This window comes from Lonchura striata, chromosome 17 (genome assembly GCF_050655825.1).
Source record: "Lonchura striata isolate lonStrDom1 chromosome 17, ASM5065582v1, whole genome shotgun sequence".
Classification (NCBI taxonomy): Eukaryota; Metazoa; Chordata; class Aves; order Passeriformes; family Estrildidae; genus Lonchura; species Lonchura striata.
Genome location: NC_140719.1, coordinates 1,164,334 through 1,177,943, shown reverse-complemented (window position 1 = coordinate 1,177,943; position 13,610 = coordinate 1,164,334). Strand labels below are relative to the sequence as shown.

Below are 13,610 nucleotides of genomic sequence, written 5' to 3'. Positions count from 1 at the left end.
GCTGTGCCTCCACAAGTCCCAGTTGTTGGTGTGACATGAGGGCTGGGTCAGGGGACCCCCAAGCCCAGTAGGTTTGGGGACTGGCCCCTGCCATCATGCCCAGCCCCACCAGGATCAGCATCCCCAGGGAAGGCATGAGGGGCTCCTGTGTTGGGTGGCCCCTTCCTGCTCTGAGCTGCCCCAAGGGCCATGACAGGGCTGGATCAGGGGATCCAATATCCTGTGCCAGGTTAATGTCAAATCTCACAGCGAGCTCTAAGTGTGGCCTCAATGAATCAGCCTTTGGGGAAGGCTGGGAGGCCCCAAGCTTTGCAGTTGTATAGGACAGGTGTAACCCCCCAGTGTCCCTCCCAGTATGAGATCTGCCCTGCTTTGGGTGTCACCAAGTGTCCAGAGTCACAACAGACCTCCAAGGTGACCTTTGGACATGTTGTTCCTCTGTGCCTCAGTTTCTCCTTTGGATGGGGCCCAGCAGAACTAAGTCTATCACCTGCAGACACTTTGGCCAGGTACACACTGTCAGGGGCAGGTGGGGAAACTGAGTCACAGGGACACAGTGAACATTGTGGCTCTGCTCCCTGTGGGGTCTGGGGGAGGACTCAGCACCGTGGAGGCAAAGGCCCCACAGAAAGAGGGATTTGCCTCCACACTGGCCCAGCTTGGCAGCTCCTGGCCTTGACAGCAAGTCACAATGGGGCAGCCTGGACACAGGGACAGGAGCTGCTCCTACCTAGGGACAAGCACCTGGCTGGCCTTTTCCTTGTAGGATTGCAGGAGCCAGGCTTGTGGGATCCCTCTGGCTACTCATGTGTTCCCGCAGCAGAACAGGGGCCCCAGCAGCTCAGCCAGGGACAAGCCTGGACCTACAGAGCCATGGCAGGGGCCCAACACCTCTGTCCTCCACATAGGGGTAGGGGACAGTTCCATCCCAACCTGCTGAGTCCTGCTGCCCACATGGCTGTGCCAAGGTGGTCCCCTTCCATCTGAGGGGCTGCCACACCTGTGGGTGGTGTTCACAAGGCATGGGGCAACCCCCCAGCCCTGCCACCCACCCCTTTTCAGTTCCTGTGAGGCTGGGGTTGCCTCCCCTGCCTGAGTGGCGCAGACTGGGAGCCCAGGGTGTCACAGCCCAAAGCAGCAACACAGCCCCGTGCTCCAAGCAGGTGACGGCCCTGAGCAGCCAGCATGACTGCCGCCCTCAGGGAGATCTTCTCCTCTGCCACAGGCTGCCACTGGCTCGAGAAGGAGGAGGAGGAAGAGCAGGAGCAGGAGGGAAAGGCAGTGTCCAGAGCCACATTGCCCTGAGCACATGACATGGCGCTGTCATCTCCGGTGCGTGGAAAGTGCCCGCGGTCCAGTTGGATCCCTAAGCACCTTCCAGCCTGGCATAGCAGCCTCACACGGGGAGCAGATGGTCCCACTGTCCCCTGCCATGGGGCTTAAGTGACATGGTCCAACCGGTTTGTTACCTGATTTCAGACCTGTGGCCACTCCAAAGCTCAGAGCCCCGGACAGGTGACCTCAATCCATGCAAGTGTCACCCAGGGCCACAGCTGTACGGACAGAGGGTGGCACTGTAGGGAATGCCCTAAGGGCAGCATACTCCTCCATGCCGGGACTCTGCATTCCACACGGATGAGGTCTTGCATCGTTCGAGTGGTTGAACCTACGGGCGATGTGGAGCCTGCCCGTTGCTCCGGCGTGCATCAGCGGCCACATCGGCGGCGCTCGGGGCTGGCTGGCGTGGAGTTGGCAGCAGGCAGGAGCAGATGGAGCAGCACCGCGGGGACCGCGGAGGCAGGAAGCCGGCGGCAGCGGGAGCGGCTGGACCAGCAGCCGGAGCCCCGTGTCCTGCAGAGAGGAACATGGAAGTGCCGGGGAGTGCTTGGGGGGCGGGGGCGGGAGGGGTGTGGGATGATGGGGCCCGTCTGAACATGGTGCGACGGTCCCGGGGGTCTCTTGGCAGGGACAGGCTCACCCTGCTCCCAGCTCCTCCTCCAGGTCCTTCACCACTTGTCAGTGCAATGAGTTCCTGGTGCTCAGCCTGGCCCTCAGGGCACACACCGCCGGTCCCAGTGGGCTCAGCAATGCCCACTGCTCCCAAGGGCATTCCTGCAGGAATCACAGCTGTGCCGGCCGGCCACAGGCTCGCCAGCACTGCTCTGCCTGGTGCAGGCAGCAGAGACAGTGGAAGGCTGTTCCTGGAGCTGCAGTGGAAGAAGGAAAGGGTCTTGGCTACAGGGATTTTGAATCAAGCAAATCCCGGGGTGCACTGCCATGCAGAAACACATGCAGAGAAGCAGCCTTGGATCAGGGCTTGGAGCCATGGCAGCTACTGGTGGATCCTAAGGCCATGGCCCCTTGCCAGGGCACCCACAGGGGGCTGCCCCTGGAGCTGTGGGCAGCGGAGGCCAGCTCAAGGAGGTGACGGGGGAAACTGAGGCACAGCTGTGACTCAGGGGATGTGCTGGAGATGCTGGAGATGCTTGGGCTTGAGTGTGCCGGGAGCTGCTCTGTGCATCTTTCATCCGTCGCCATCACTGAGCATCCCTGTGGGCTCCAGCCACCACAGGCCACAACAGCCCCAGAGGCTCTGGGAAAACGAAGCTATTCCATGGAGGAGCTTAGCAGGGGATTTCGCTGCCCAGTCGGCCCTGGCCGCGCGGGGCCACAGTGATGGGGCAAGGTCAGGCAGGACAGGCCTGGGGGGCTGTCGTTGCAAGGGCAGGTGCCTGCGGGGGCCGTGGGGTCTCTGTACACGGTGTGGGGCTGAGCCCCGGTGTCCCGCGGGCACCGGGGACCCCCAGACCCTGTCCAGAGGTCCGGGGGAAGAGAGGTGGGGGCGGGGCCGGGAACCGGGGTGGGAACCGGAGCCGAGCAGAGCCGGGCGAGGGAGTGGAGATGGATAGGGATGGGGATGGCGATGGCGATGATAGGGATGAGGACCGGTCTGGGGGCGGTGCCGGGGGAGGCTCCCGTCCCAGTGCCGGCCCCGCCGGTAACTCCGCCTGCCGTATTTATGGGAAAACAAGCAGCGGCAGAGCGTTGGGCCGTGTCGAGCCGTGCCGTGCCGTGCCGTGCATCGCTGTGCCGTGCCGTGCTGGATCGGGCGGAGCTGGGCCATGGTCCCCTGGGCGGTGGCATCCCCAGCCTAGCGCGGCGGCGGCGGCGGCGGCGGCTGGGGGATGCGGCGAGAGCCGCCAGAGCGGCTGGCGCAGAGCAGGTAAGGGGGTCCCGGGCAGGGGGCTGGGGTTTGCTGTACCCCCGGGGGCCCCCGACCGGGCCAGCCCCTCGCGGGCTCTCCCTCGACCATCGCCTCGCATCGCATCATATCTTATCTTCCTCCTTTGCCCTCCACCGTGTACCACATCTCCATCCTATTCCCCAGAGATCCTCCCGGGGCATCCCAACCCCCAGGTTCCCCACACCATCGTCCCGTGCCCCACAAACCGGTCCCCATCTATCTCCCTCCATTCCTCCAGCCTCACCGCGGCCATTCCCATCCCGTGCTCCCGAGCCGAGTCATCCCACACCATCGCACCGATATTTCGGGGTTCTCCACACTCCCGTGTGCCCTATCCCCATCCCATCCCTATACCCATCCTCATCTCCTAGCCCCAGCCCCATCCTCATCTCCGTCCCATCCCACCGCAGCGCTCCAGCCGGGCCATTTCACCCCTCCCGCCGGTGCCCGGCGCAGCTCCCTGCGCGGCCCAGCGGGCCCGGTGCCGGTAGGCAGCGGGGTGGGGGTGGCCGGGGCCACCGCCCCGACGTCTGCAGCAGTGCCTGGGACAGACCTGCCCCTACCGGGGACCGCCCCATACACCGTCTACCCAGTCCCAACCCCACAACTCGCCCTGCCGGGTTGCCTCCGCCTCCGCTGCCCCCCGGCCCTGCCCGTTGCGGGTGCCCCCCCACGCTGAGGGACTAGAGGGGACGGGGATCAGGCTGTCGCCTTCACCTTGGGGTGCTGCTCACCCCAACCTGGAGGTCGGCACTGGGGATACCCTCCTGGGCCGGAGGTGCTGCTCCCCCCGGCAGGATGGCTCCTCTGGGAGTACATGCTGGGTTCGGGTTTGGCAGCCATCTGTGCCTAGTGAGCTTGGGACAGGGACTAGGGCAGTGCCAGGGGCAGAGAGGCTGAGACACCAGGCTGGGGGGCACAGAGTGGAGGGGCTCTCCGATATGTAGGGCGGGCAACCACCACAGGGGCATAGGGCACCATGTGTGTATGCTGGGGGTGGCACGGGGCAGTGTCTATTGGCCACAGATATGAAGCAGGGACGGGGGGACAGTGGGCTCCCTCACCACAGACCATGTCGGCTACCAGCTCCCGGTGCAGGAAGCGCCCAGGCAGCAGCGGCCATCGCTGTCCTGCTGACACACACACCGTGTACAGGCCCTTGCCAGCAGGGCTGGCTGTGCACAGCGGGCACAGACAGGCACAGACACTGCCCCCACGGCAGCTGCTGGTGGGACCTCCAGCATCATCTGCTCGAGCAGTGTCTGCAGTAGGATGCTGTCGTTGGCTGCTTGTCCCGATGCAGGGGCTGCTGGTGCACTCAGGGCAGCACTGGGGCAGGGCTGGGGCAGGGCTGGGGCAGGGCTGCAGGCAGTGCTGGTGCTGCTGGCCGTGCCCACGGGGCTGTGTGTGCAGTGGGCCTGGTGGAGTGCAGTGTGTGCTAGGGCTGCTAGGGGGGTGGGGGGGGTTACAGTGCAGCGTGCTCAGCACTCTGCATGTGCAGGCAGCGTGCAGGCACCGTATCCACTGCAGCACTCCTGCCTGCTCAGCAGGATGTGTGTGGGCAGCAAGCAGGCAGAATGGGCAGCAATGCCCAGGCAATGTGCAGGCAAGGGTGGGCAGTATGCAGGCAGGGTGCATGGGACATTGCCCTGGCAAGGCACCAAGAACAGGATGGGCAGGTAGCAGCCCCTGCCATGTGCAGGGACAGGCAGTGTGTGGGCAGTGCCCTGGAAGTGTGGGCAGTGTGCAGACAGTGCCCGCCGTGGTTGTGGGGCAGGCAGGGTACTGCAGTGTGCGGGCAGTGTGGGGTGCGATGGTGGGGGGTCCGCACACCTCCCCCCATAGCCCACAAGTGACACATGCAGGCAGTGACCCAGTTCCCGGCATCCTCCGTGGGTCCCTCTGGCAGCAGGGTCACCCCCGGCCCAGCCCCTCGTGGCGCCGGAGCCCGGTGCTCACGGGCAGCACAGTGGGAGCAGTCCGTGGGCCCGTGCCAGGAGCAAGGGCAGGACCCCACGGAGGGCGGCTCCCATCCACTCCGTGGGCACCGGCTGCTCTGCAAGCGCTGCCGGCAGGTGTCACATCCACGGGGTGACACCGTGTGGGCACCTCGGGTAGGGAGGCTGGTGCCTGCTGAAAGCGGGCAGTGCTGGGGGCGAAGGGGGCATCCAACTAACCGAGTGCCCACCAACCAGGGGCTGGAGAGCAGAGGAGATGCAAAACCCTCTCCCTGCAGAGTTGGTGTCAGAGGCTGGTGGGCATGTGAGCATAATGGCACTGGCAGCACTGGGGGGCCATCCCAGCTCTGCCCCCCTCAATAAGGCAGAGGGTTCTTGCAGCTGCATGAGGGCTCTGCTCTCCCTGCGCTGCCACAGAGCCCCAGCTGCCCACGCAAGCTTCCTCCTGCACCTACGCTGTCCTCACCCACGCTGTCCTCGCAGAGGAGGAATAATTTGGAGAAACCATGGCAACCCCACAGCTCCACCGGCAGTGGGTGCTGCTGGGTGGGTGGAAGACACTGGTGCCCATGGGATGCAGCGCCCACATCCCCAGTGCACAGGGATGCACACAGTGTCCTCACTGGGTGACAGCTCTTTTTGGTTCAGCAGGGCTGTGGCTACAGGGATCACTTGGGGGTGCTCCATGTGGTTGTAAGGCATCCATGGCCCTGGCAGCCACACCTCCACCACACTGGGGGTGCCCCAGGAGCCTCACATGCCTTGTTTGTTTTGCAGCCCTGGGATGGAGCCACCACAGGCCCCTTGGCCACCTCAGCCCACCCACCCCCTCACTGCTGCTGCTGGACCAGGTAGGACCCTGGGCTACAGTTCCCTGCCTACCAGCCACCCCGATACCACAAGAATGGGCTTCCCAATCCCACTATCACCATTGCTGTGGCATGGGGTGCTGCCTTGCCAGATCCAGCCCAGCTCCCACATACTGTAACATGGAAGAGCAAATACTGGGCCGCCTTTTTCGGGGCAAACCTGCCCTCCCAGCTTTGCAAGGAGGCACTGGGACCCCCATCTCCTTTCTCTCCCCAGCCCATCACATGGACAGACACCACAAGGCCACTGGAGTCACCTCAGCTCTGGCATCTGCACCCCCCCAGCTTTGGGGCAGGTAATTAGGAGGAACCCAAGTCCCCTCCCCATGTCTGCATAGTCAATGCTTCTTGCTAAATAAAATCAATTCTTTTTCTCCAAGAAACATCTTCCCTGTGGTCCTCTGCTGCTCTTTAAAGCCGAATGCCCACCCATCTTTAGTGTAACACAGAGCAGCCAGCATCAACCAGTGCACCCAGATCCTTGGTGGCCACAACACCCAAAGCTCAGAGGATGTGGTGAGGTGACAGCTGGGGGGGGTCCCCGTTGTGGGCAGAGAAGGTGCACATCTCCCAGTGCTGGTGGCAACCCATGGCAGCTCTCCAAGGGCTAATGGGGAAGGTCAATGCTCCCACCCACTTAGTCCTGTGGGCAGACCCCTTCCTCTGTCCCCCCCATGCACTGTGGGGACCTTGTGCTGATGTCCTTATTGTCACACAGCTGTGTCACACTGTGGCTAGGGACTCTGCCCACCCTGGCCACCCAACAGCATTGTCCCAGAGCACTGGGGTGCTTGGTGCTGGCACACAGTGGGTGTCAGACCCCATGTCCCACAGCAGCTGAAGCCACCATCACACTCGCTTTCCAGCCCGGGGGATGTGTCACAGCTATGGAACACAGAAGACTACAAAGCCAGTGGGTTCTGAGCCAGCACAGCTCCTCTGGCACAGGGAGGTGATGCAGGAATCACTGCTGGCATGTGGGTTGGGGCACCCACTACAGCATGCCTCTACCACCCCTGGGGCCACCCCTGGTCTGAAAGACCCAGAGAGTGATGTAACTCTATGTAACCAGCACTGTGACCACCCCATACAGGTGTTTGTGGGCCACAGTGGGTGCAGCCACCACAGGGAGGGGTTGTGGCTCCTGCCTCCTACGGAGCCCCAGACTGTGGGGACTTCCCAGCCACCATGGTGGGTGCTCATGGTGCCTGTCCCTGGGCCCTGTTTCCCCCTACAGTGCTGGTGCTAGGACATGGGTACACACACTTCCAGGAGATCCCTCACCACTCTAGTGTTTTCACCAGGGCTGAACACACACTCCTCATGGAAAACCCTGGTGTTGAACCCTCACAGCCCTGCTCAGAGCTGCCAATTCATGTGGTTCTGCAAGGCAGTCCCTGTGGCCCAGAAAGAGGGCACAGTACTCTGTGTTCTCCTCTTGCTGTGCTGAACTGGTATGCAGAGTTCCCTGGCTGCTCCCATCGGTGTCCTGCCAGCACCCTGGACCTGGAGCCTTTTCCCAGTTTCTTCCTCCAGTTGACTGACTATTGACAGCAGCAGTGGAGGCTGGGATGCCCCCAAACCTTCATTTCTGAAGAGATGGCCAATCCCCAGCTCTGAGGCAGGAGCTGTGGGGATTGAGACGAGGCCATTCTAGGATTGAGGCACCGTATGTGTTCTCTTGCAGGGTGGGCTACTGGGTCCTCTGAGGCTGTGTGACAGGGAACTGGCGGGAGAAGAGTCGCTTTTAAGATGACACGAACAGACCCACCTGACATTCTGGTGTCCACGGTGTACCAAGACATCAAGGTGGCGACAGCAGCCCCTGGGGATTCCGTTGTCTGTCAGCCCTTAGCACAATGTGACGCCTCCATGTCCTCCTCCCTGTCCCGCGAGCCGCAGCCCTTCAACAAACGTCATTGTAGGAGTTTCGACTTCATTGAGTCGCTGGAAGAGCTGGGCACCCCTTCGGCCATGCAGCGCGCCTGTCCGCGCCCCGGCATGCCCGAGCCCACGCCGGGGCCGCCGGGCAGGCAGGCGCCACCGAAGCTAGACCCTTACAGCGGCAGAGCCCCCGCGCCGCGGAGCGAGCCGAAGCGCCGAGCCCGCTCCAAGAGCGCCCCACGGGTGAAGTCCACCCTGACCCCGGTGCCCATCACCGTGGCGGCATCACCGCCGCCAGCCCGGCGTGGGCGGGAGGTACTGCGGGTAGCACGGGAGCCCTCTCACACCGATCCCTCGCCACGCCGCGAGGCCCCGATGCCGCTGCGGGCGCTGGCCAACGAGGTTCACCCCATCAAGCTGCAGCCGCAGCGGAGCAGCGTCAGCCGCATCTCCCCGCTCTGCCTGGGCAGCAATTGCTACGAGGAAGGGCCGGGGGCGAAGGTGGGCGCCAGCCCCCACGTCAAGTGCCGAGTGGACATCAAGCCGGACGAGGCAGTTCTGGTTCACACGGCGCGGAGCCTGCGGGCAGCTCCGAATCGTGCGGAGCCGCCGCGCTGGCCCCGCACCCCTGGGGCCGCCCGCAGCCTCACCGTGCCAGGGAGCCGGCAGGCGTCCGCGTCCCGCACGCCCACCCCCAGCGACTCCTACAGCGGGGACCCTCCGCTGCTGCCCTACCCCGGTGAGTACTACGAGGCAGACCCCCGGGCACTGGCATACCAGACAGTGCCCGTGCCAGCTTCGCGGGAATTCAGGGAGTACCCCGACAGGGGCTGCATGACCTTTTCGGCCCCCGGCGTCCCAGCCAAGTTCTTCTACGCAGAGGAGTCAGCGCGGTGCCCCAGCCCTGCCATGCCCCTGCGCAGTTCTGGCTATGCCAGCTACCCCTACCCCAGCCGCCACGCCGTGCCCCAGCCCTTCTACACCGAGGACCCGGCCAAGGCTGCTGCTCACACGATGCCGCCTCGGACGGTGTACGTGGAGGAGGCGCGGGGTTACCCGGTGCAGGAGGCACCTGCTCACACCTTCTATGGGGATGAGCCCCGCTACTACGCCCCGCGTGGGACCCCTGTGAAAACCCTCTACGCCGAGGACGTTCGGACATACCCAGCCCTCGGCTCCTCCCCGCGGCTGCTGTATGCCGAGGACTACGGGAAGTACCGGGAGCGGGAGATGCTGTCGCGCACGTGTCCCCCGCCCCGCAGCGCACAGCCCCTGCACTTCGGGGACTGGTACTGCCCCGAGCGGGCCACGCTGCCCTACCAGAGCCTGCAACTGTCCCGCTTCACCCCGCAGCCGGCCGGGCGGGAGGCCATGTTTTCCTCCTGGCATACCAGCTACGGTGTGACTCCAGCACGGCTGGGCCGGGAGACCCAGCACTACTCCAAATCCTGGGATAACATCCTGGCGCCAGCAGCGCGCAGGGAGGAGGCCCTGCAGCGTGGGCGCAGCTATGAGAACCTGCTCGCCCATGAACAGCACCGTGCCTTATCCCCCGAGGAGCACCGGCAGCCTGTGGTGATCAACTTGTCGAGCTCACCCAAGCGCTATGCGGCTCTGTCCCTCTCCGAGAGCTCCATCCTTGAGCGGGTGCATGCTGACGGCAGCCGCGGGCCCCCAGGCCGCTCCTGGTATGTCACACCGGAGATCACCATCACAGACAACGACATCCGTGCTGAGGGGCTGGGCCGGAGTGAGAGGCGCTCAGCCAGCTGGGACATGCTGGATGCGGGGCGAGAGTGCAGGCCCTACGCTGTGCCCTGTGCCCCACAGCCCGGCACCAGGGAGAGTGGCTCAGGGCGCCAGCGCAGTCTGGAGCAGCTGGACGAACTCATCACCGACCTTGTCATTGACTACAAGCCGGCACCGGGCCACCGCTCCGGGGACAGGAACAGCCTCGCGGAGCAGCTCAAGCAGCTGCTGAGCAGTAGCGCCTCGGGGCCCCCCCGGCGGGGTGAGGGCAGGCGGATCCCTCCCAACTTGCCCGAGGGATCCCGACCCACAAAGGAGCAGCCGGGCCCCAGCTCCCATGCTGGCACCCCGCGCCGCCCACTGGCCACCGGCCCCTTCGAAAAGTCACCGGAGAACTGCTCACCCGACCTGAGCGCTGAGGAGGATGACATGATGATGTGCTCCAATGCCAAGTGCCGGCGCACAGAGACCATGTTCAATGCCTGCCTCTACTTCAAATCGTGCCACAGCTGCTACACCTACTACTGCTCCCGGCACTGCCGGCGCGAGGACTGGGACACGCACAAGGCCAGCTGCGTCTACGGGCGGGTGGGCAGCGTCTGCCGCCACGTCCTGCAATTCTGCCGCGAGAACACCGAGGTGCACAAGGCTTTCTCGCGCATCGCCAAGGTGGGATACCTCTCCCGTGGCCGCGGCATCCTCTTCCTGGGCTTCCCCAATGCGGGCTCCGCCGAAAACTTTCTCCAGTTTGGGCTGGAGAGCCTGCTGATGTCCCCCACGTACCTGTCCCTGCGGGAGCTGGACAGCTACTCAGACAACCTGGGGGAGTATGCCCAGGAGCTGCGGGAGACAGGCAACCAGTACAACCCCAATGAATGTTTCCTGCTGAATGTAACCGTGGCCGTCACTCAGAAAGTGCCAGAGAGGCCATCACCGAAGATGCAGGTGCCGACAGTCAGGAAATATGCCAAGGTGGCCTTAGCCTCCTCCAGCCCCGAGAAGAAGATCTTGAAGAAGGAGCGGGACATGGAAACGTTGATCCTGACACCACCGCCCGGCACAGCGGACATCGACAAGGAGGGGGAGGAGGGCAGGAAAGCACGGGAGGTCTGCTTCATCAACATCCAGCGGGAGCTGCGCATCCGCGGCGTCTTCTTGCGGCACGAGTTCCCCGCTGTCTATGAGCAGCTCTGCGACTTCGTGGAGAGCAACAAGCGCTTCACCCCCACCACTATCTACCCCATCGACAAGAGGACGGGCAAACAGTTCATGTGCATGATTATGGCGGCCTCTGAGCCTCGCACCCTCGACTGGGTGGCCAGCCCCAACCTCCTGGATGATATCATGTGAATGCAGGGCGGGGGGCATGTAGATACATGCTGTCCTTTCAGAACCCCTTCGGCTATTACACCAAGGGGAGGGGGCTGCGGGCAGCCGGCAGTGCTGGGGGGACCGGGGGGTGACGGGAGCACAGCCCGAAGCTTGCCCTGACACCCAGAGCCCTCTCGGGTGAGCAGTGCTTGGCCAGAGCAGGGGCGCCCCACAGCCCCCAACCCCTGCCCACCGGGCTGCCACACACCCAGAGCCCCTCGGGCCTGCCCCGGGGCCCCCTCTGCACCGAGGGTCCCACAGCGGCCGTACCCAGCGCCTGGGACTGGGCTGCACCAGGAGCGCGTCCCACCGTGTCTGTGTGGCCTGTGCGTGTTCCTGCGGCGGCGTCAGGTGCTGGGGGCCCGGGGACCCCGCGCAGGCTCCGGGCACAGAGCGGGGCAGGGCTGGGGGGGCCCCGGGCGCTGCTGGGGGCAGGGGAGCAGCAGGGGGCGGGCGGGGGTGTCTGACCGGGGTCGGGGTAATCGCCAGTGAAGACGGACCGTGGCGGGCACCAGGGAAGGAGAGGCAGAGCCGGGGTCGTGGCCAAGGCCCGTCACCCGGGACGCCCGCGCCGCCCTGTCCGGCCCCGCTCCCCGCTGTCGATCCCACCGCCGGCACGGGCACCGGCAGCGGCACCGGCAGCGGCACCGGCAGCCGCCTCCGCCCCAGAGCCGCTGCCCGCCGGCACCCCGCCGGCTGTGGGCGGGGCCTGGCTCCGCGGGCGCTGGTTGGGCCCGGGCGGAGGGGCGGGAGCGCGGGCCGGGCCGGGCCGGGCGCTGGTTGGGCCCGGGCGGAGGGGCGGGAGCGCGGGCCGGGCCGGGCCGGGCCGGGCGCTGGTTGGGCCCGGGCGGAGGGGCGGGAGCGCGGGCCGGGCCGGGCCGGGCGCTGGTTGGGCCCGGGCGGAGGGGCGGGAGCGCGGGCCGGGCCGGGCGGCAGCGATGGCGGGCGCGGCGCTGTCGCGGGTGCCGGCCGTGCAGATCGATGGCGACGGTGTCTTCAAGTACGTGCTGCTGCGGGTGCGCGGGCCCGGCGCGCCCGCCAAGGACGTCGTGCGAGGCCACGCGTGGGCCGAGTACCACGGTGAGGGGCGTCGGGAGTGCGGGGCGGGGCTCTGGCGCGGGGTGCGAGGGAGGCGGCCGCGGGCCCCGGGGACGGGCGGGGGCTTGGCGGGCGCCTGGCCCGTCACGGGGCGGCGGCTGAGGCGAGGGGGTCTCCGCGCCGCCCCCGCTCCCTCCCTGCAGCCGACTTGCTGGAGCGCACGGCGGAGGAGCTGGCGCGGCACGGCCTGAGCTGTGAGTGCCTGGGCGGCGGCCGCCTGTCCCACCGGCCCGAGGAGAGGAAGATCCACGTCTACGGGTACTCGGTGGTAAGCGGGAGCGGGGGGGACCCACGCACGGACGCGGCATCTCTCTTCGCACTGTAGTTCCACTGGCGGCGGCCGAGTTGGCATCGCATCCCCTCGGGGGTGGAAGGGTGAGCGGGGCGCTCCCGGGGCTCCTGCCGTTCCCCCGAGTGCCCCGGGGCGGGGAGACTGCGCAGAGCCCTTGCAGGAGAGCAGTGCTTGGCCAAAGCAGGGTCACCCCGTGAACCCCCCGGCACCTGCCTGTGGGGCTGCCGCACACCCAAAGTCCCCGGAGGTCCCGTGGGGTCCCCACAGTGGCTGTACCCAGTGCTGGGTGCTTCCAGGGGGAATTGGGTTGCACAAGAACCCTGTCTCTGCTTTGTGTGTCCTGAGGGCGTTCCTGCAGGAGTGTCAGGTGCTGTAGGGGCCTCGTAAGGGTGATTGGAGGTACCCTTGGGACATCACTGTCATGGTGTGTCCTTGGACGCTGGCCCCAGCCCAGGGCTGTGCTGCAGCACCAGCTGTGCTGGGTGCTGACTGCAGAGCCCAGCTGGGATCAGGGCAGGGTGGTGGTCCCTGGGCCACAGTGCACACAGTTTTCCCAGCTTCAGAGTGGCACTGTCCTCTTGCCTTGGTGCTACACCAGCCTCAGCTGGAGTCAGGAAGGGCTGGAACAGGCTCTGTGGCATCTCTGCTGCTGGGGTCTGCCAGAGCTGCCGTGGGGATTTGCCGGGCTTTTCTGCAAGTTACCACCAGCTCTCCTTGGGAACCCTCTTTTCCTGTGCAGGGCTTTGGACGAGCTGACCACGCCGTGACCACAGAGAAGCTGAAGGCCGAATATCCCGACTATGAGATCACCTGGGCAGATGAAGGGTACTGACTCCTGTGTCTGTGGTGGCAGCCCAGAACTGGCACAGCTGTATGCAGCACCGGGGTGGTGGCAGCAGGCTCCCCGTGCTCGGCCGTGCTCCAGGCTCTCCTGATTTTCCTCTGTGTTGAACTTGCCCGTTCTCCGCTAATACTGGACTGTCCTCGTGCCAGGTGCTCCCACCTCCCTGGCATGGCAAAGCTGGTAAAGCCAGTGGTTGCCCTGCCCCAGCCTCCTGGTGCCAGGGGCTCATCCACGTGTATCTGTGAGAATTAAAGTCATTGGAGGAGCACAGCTGCTCTGGTGGCCATGCTCATGGTTTGGC

General features: G+C 65.4%; 2 protein-coding genes across 5 annotated transcripts; both read left to right on the top strand.

Moving 5' to 3' along the window:
* The first annotated feature begins 3,001 nt into the window (after positions 1–3,001).
* Positions 3,002–11,097, top strand: AJM1 (apical junction component 1 homolog). Of its 4 annotated transcripts, XM_085593670.1 has the most exons (5): positions 3,002–3,223; positions 5,980–6,053; positions 6,289–6,367; positions 6,452–6,587; positions 7,759–11,097. In XM_085593670.1, exon 5 carries the CDS (start codon positions 7,824–7,826, stop codon positions 11,052–11,054), a length of 3,231 nt encoding a protein of 1,076 aa, XP_085449796.1. In that variant the 5' UTR covers positions 3,002–3,223; positions 5,980–6,053; positions 6,289–6,367; positions 6,452–6,587; positions 7,759–7,823; the 3' UTR covers positions 11,055–11,097. The 4 variants fall into 4 exon arrangements, with proteins under 4 accessions (XP_085449796.1, XP_085449797.1, XP_021389346.3 ...); XM_085593671.1 differs by lacking the exon at positions 6,452–6,587; XM_021533671.3 differs by lacking the exons at positions 6,289–6,367; positions 6,452–6,587.
* Positions 11,098–11,992: 895 nt separating this feature from the next.
* Positions 11,993–13,579, top strand: PHPT1 (phosphohistidine phosphatase 1). The gene is made up of 3 exons (XM_021533728.3): positions 11,993–12,155; positions 12,317–12,441; positions 13,205–13,579. Exons 1-3 carry the CDS (start codon positions 12,014–12,016, stop codon positions 13,295–13,297), a joined length of 360 nt encoding a protein of 119 aa, XP_021389403.1. The 5' UTR covers positions 11,993–12,013; the 3' UTR covers positions 13,298–13,579.
* The last annotated feature ends 31 nt before the right edge of the window (positions 13,580–13,610 follow it).

Excerpts from the sequence above, each read along its gene's own strand:
- AJM1 (XM_021533672.3), top strand. The coding sequence starts at position 7,824 with ATGACACGAACAGACCCACCTGACATTCTGGTGTCCACGGTGTACCAA.
- PHPT1 (XM_021533728.3), top strand. The coding sequence starts at position 12,014 with ATGGCGGGCGCGGCGCTGTCGCGGGTGCCGGCCGTGCAGATCGATGGC. Across the intron at positions 12,156-12,316 it reads CGCGTGGGCCGAGTACCACG|CCGACTTGCTGGAGCGCACG; the intron begins GTGAGGGGCGTC and ends CCCTCCCTGCAG. Across the intron at positions 12,442-13,204 it reads ACGTCTACGGGTACTCGGTG|GGCTTTGGACGAGCTGACCA; the intron begins GTAAGCGGGAGC and ends TTTCCTGTGCAG.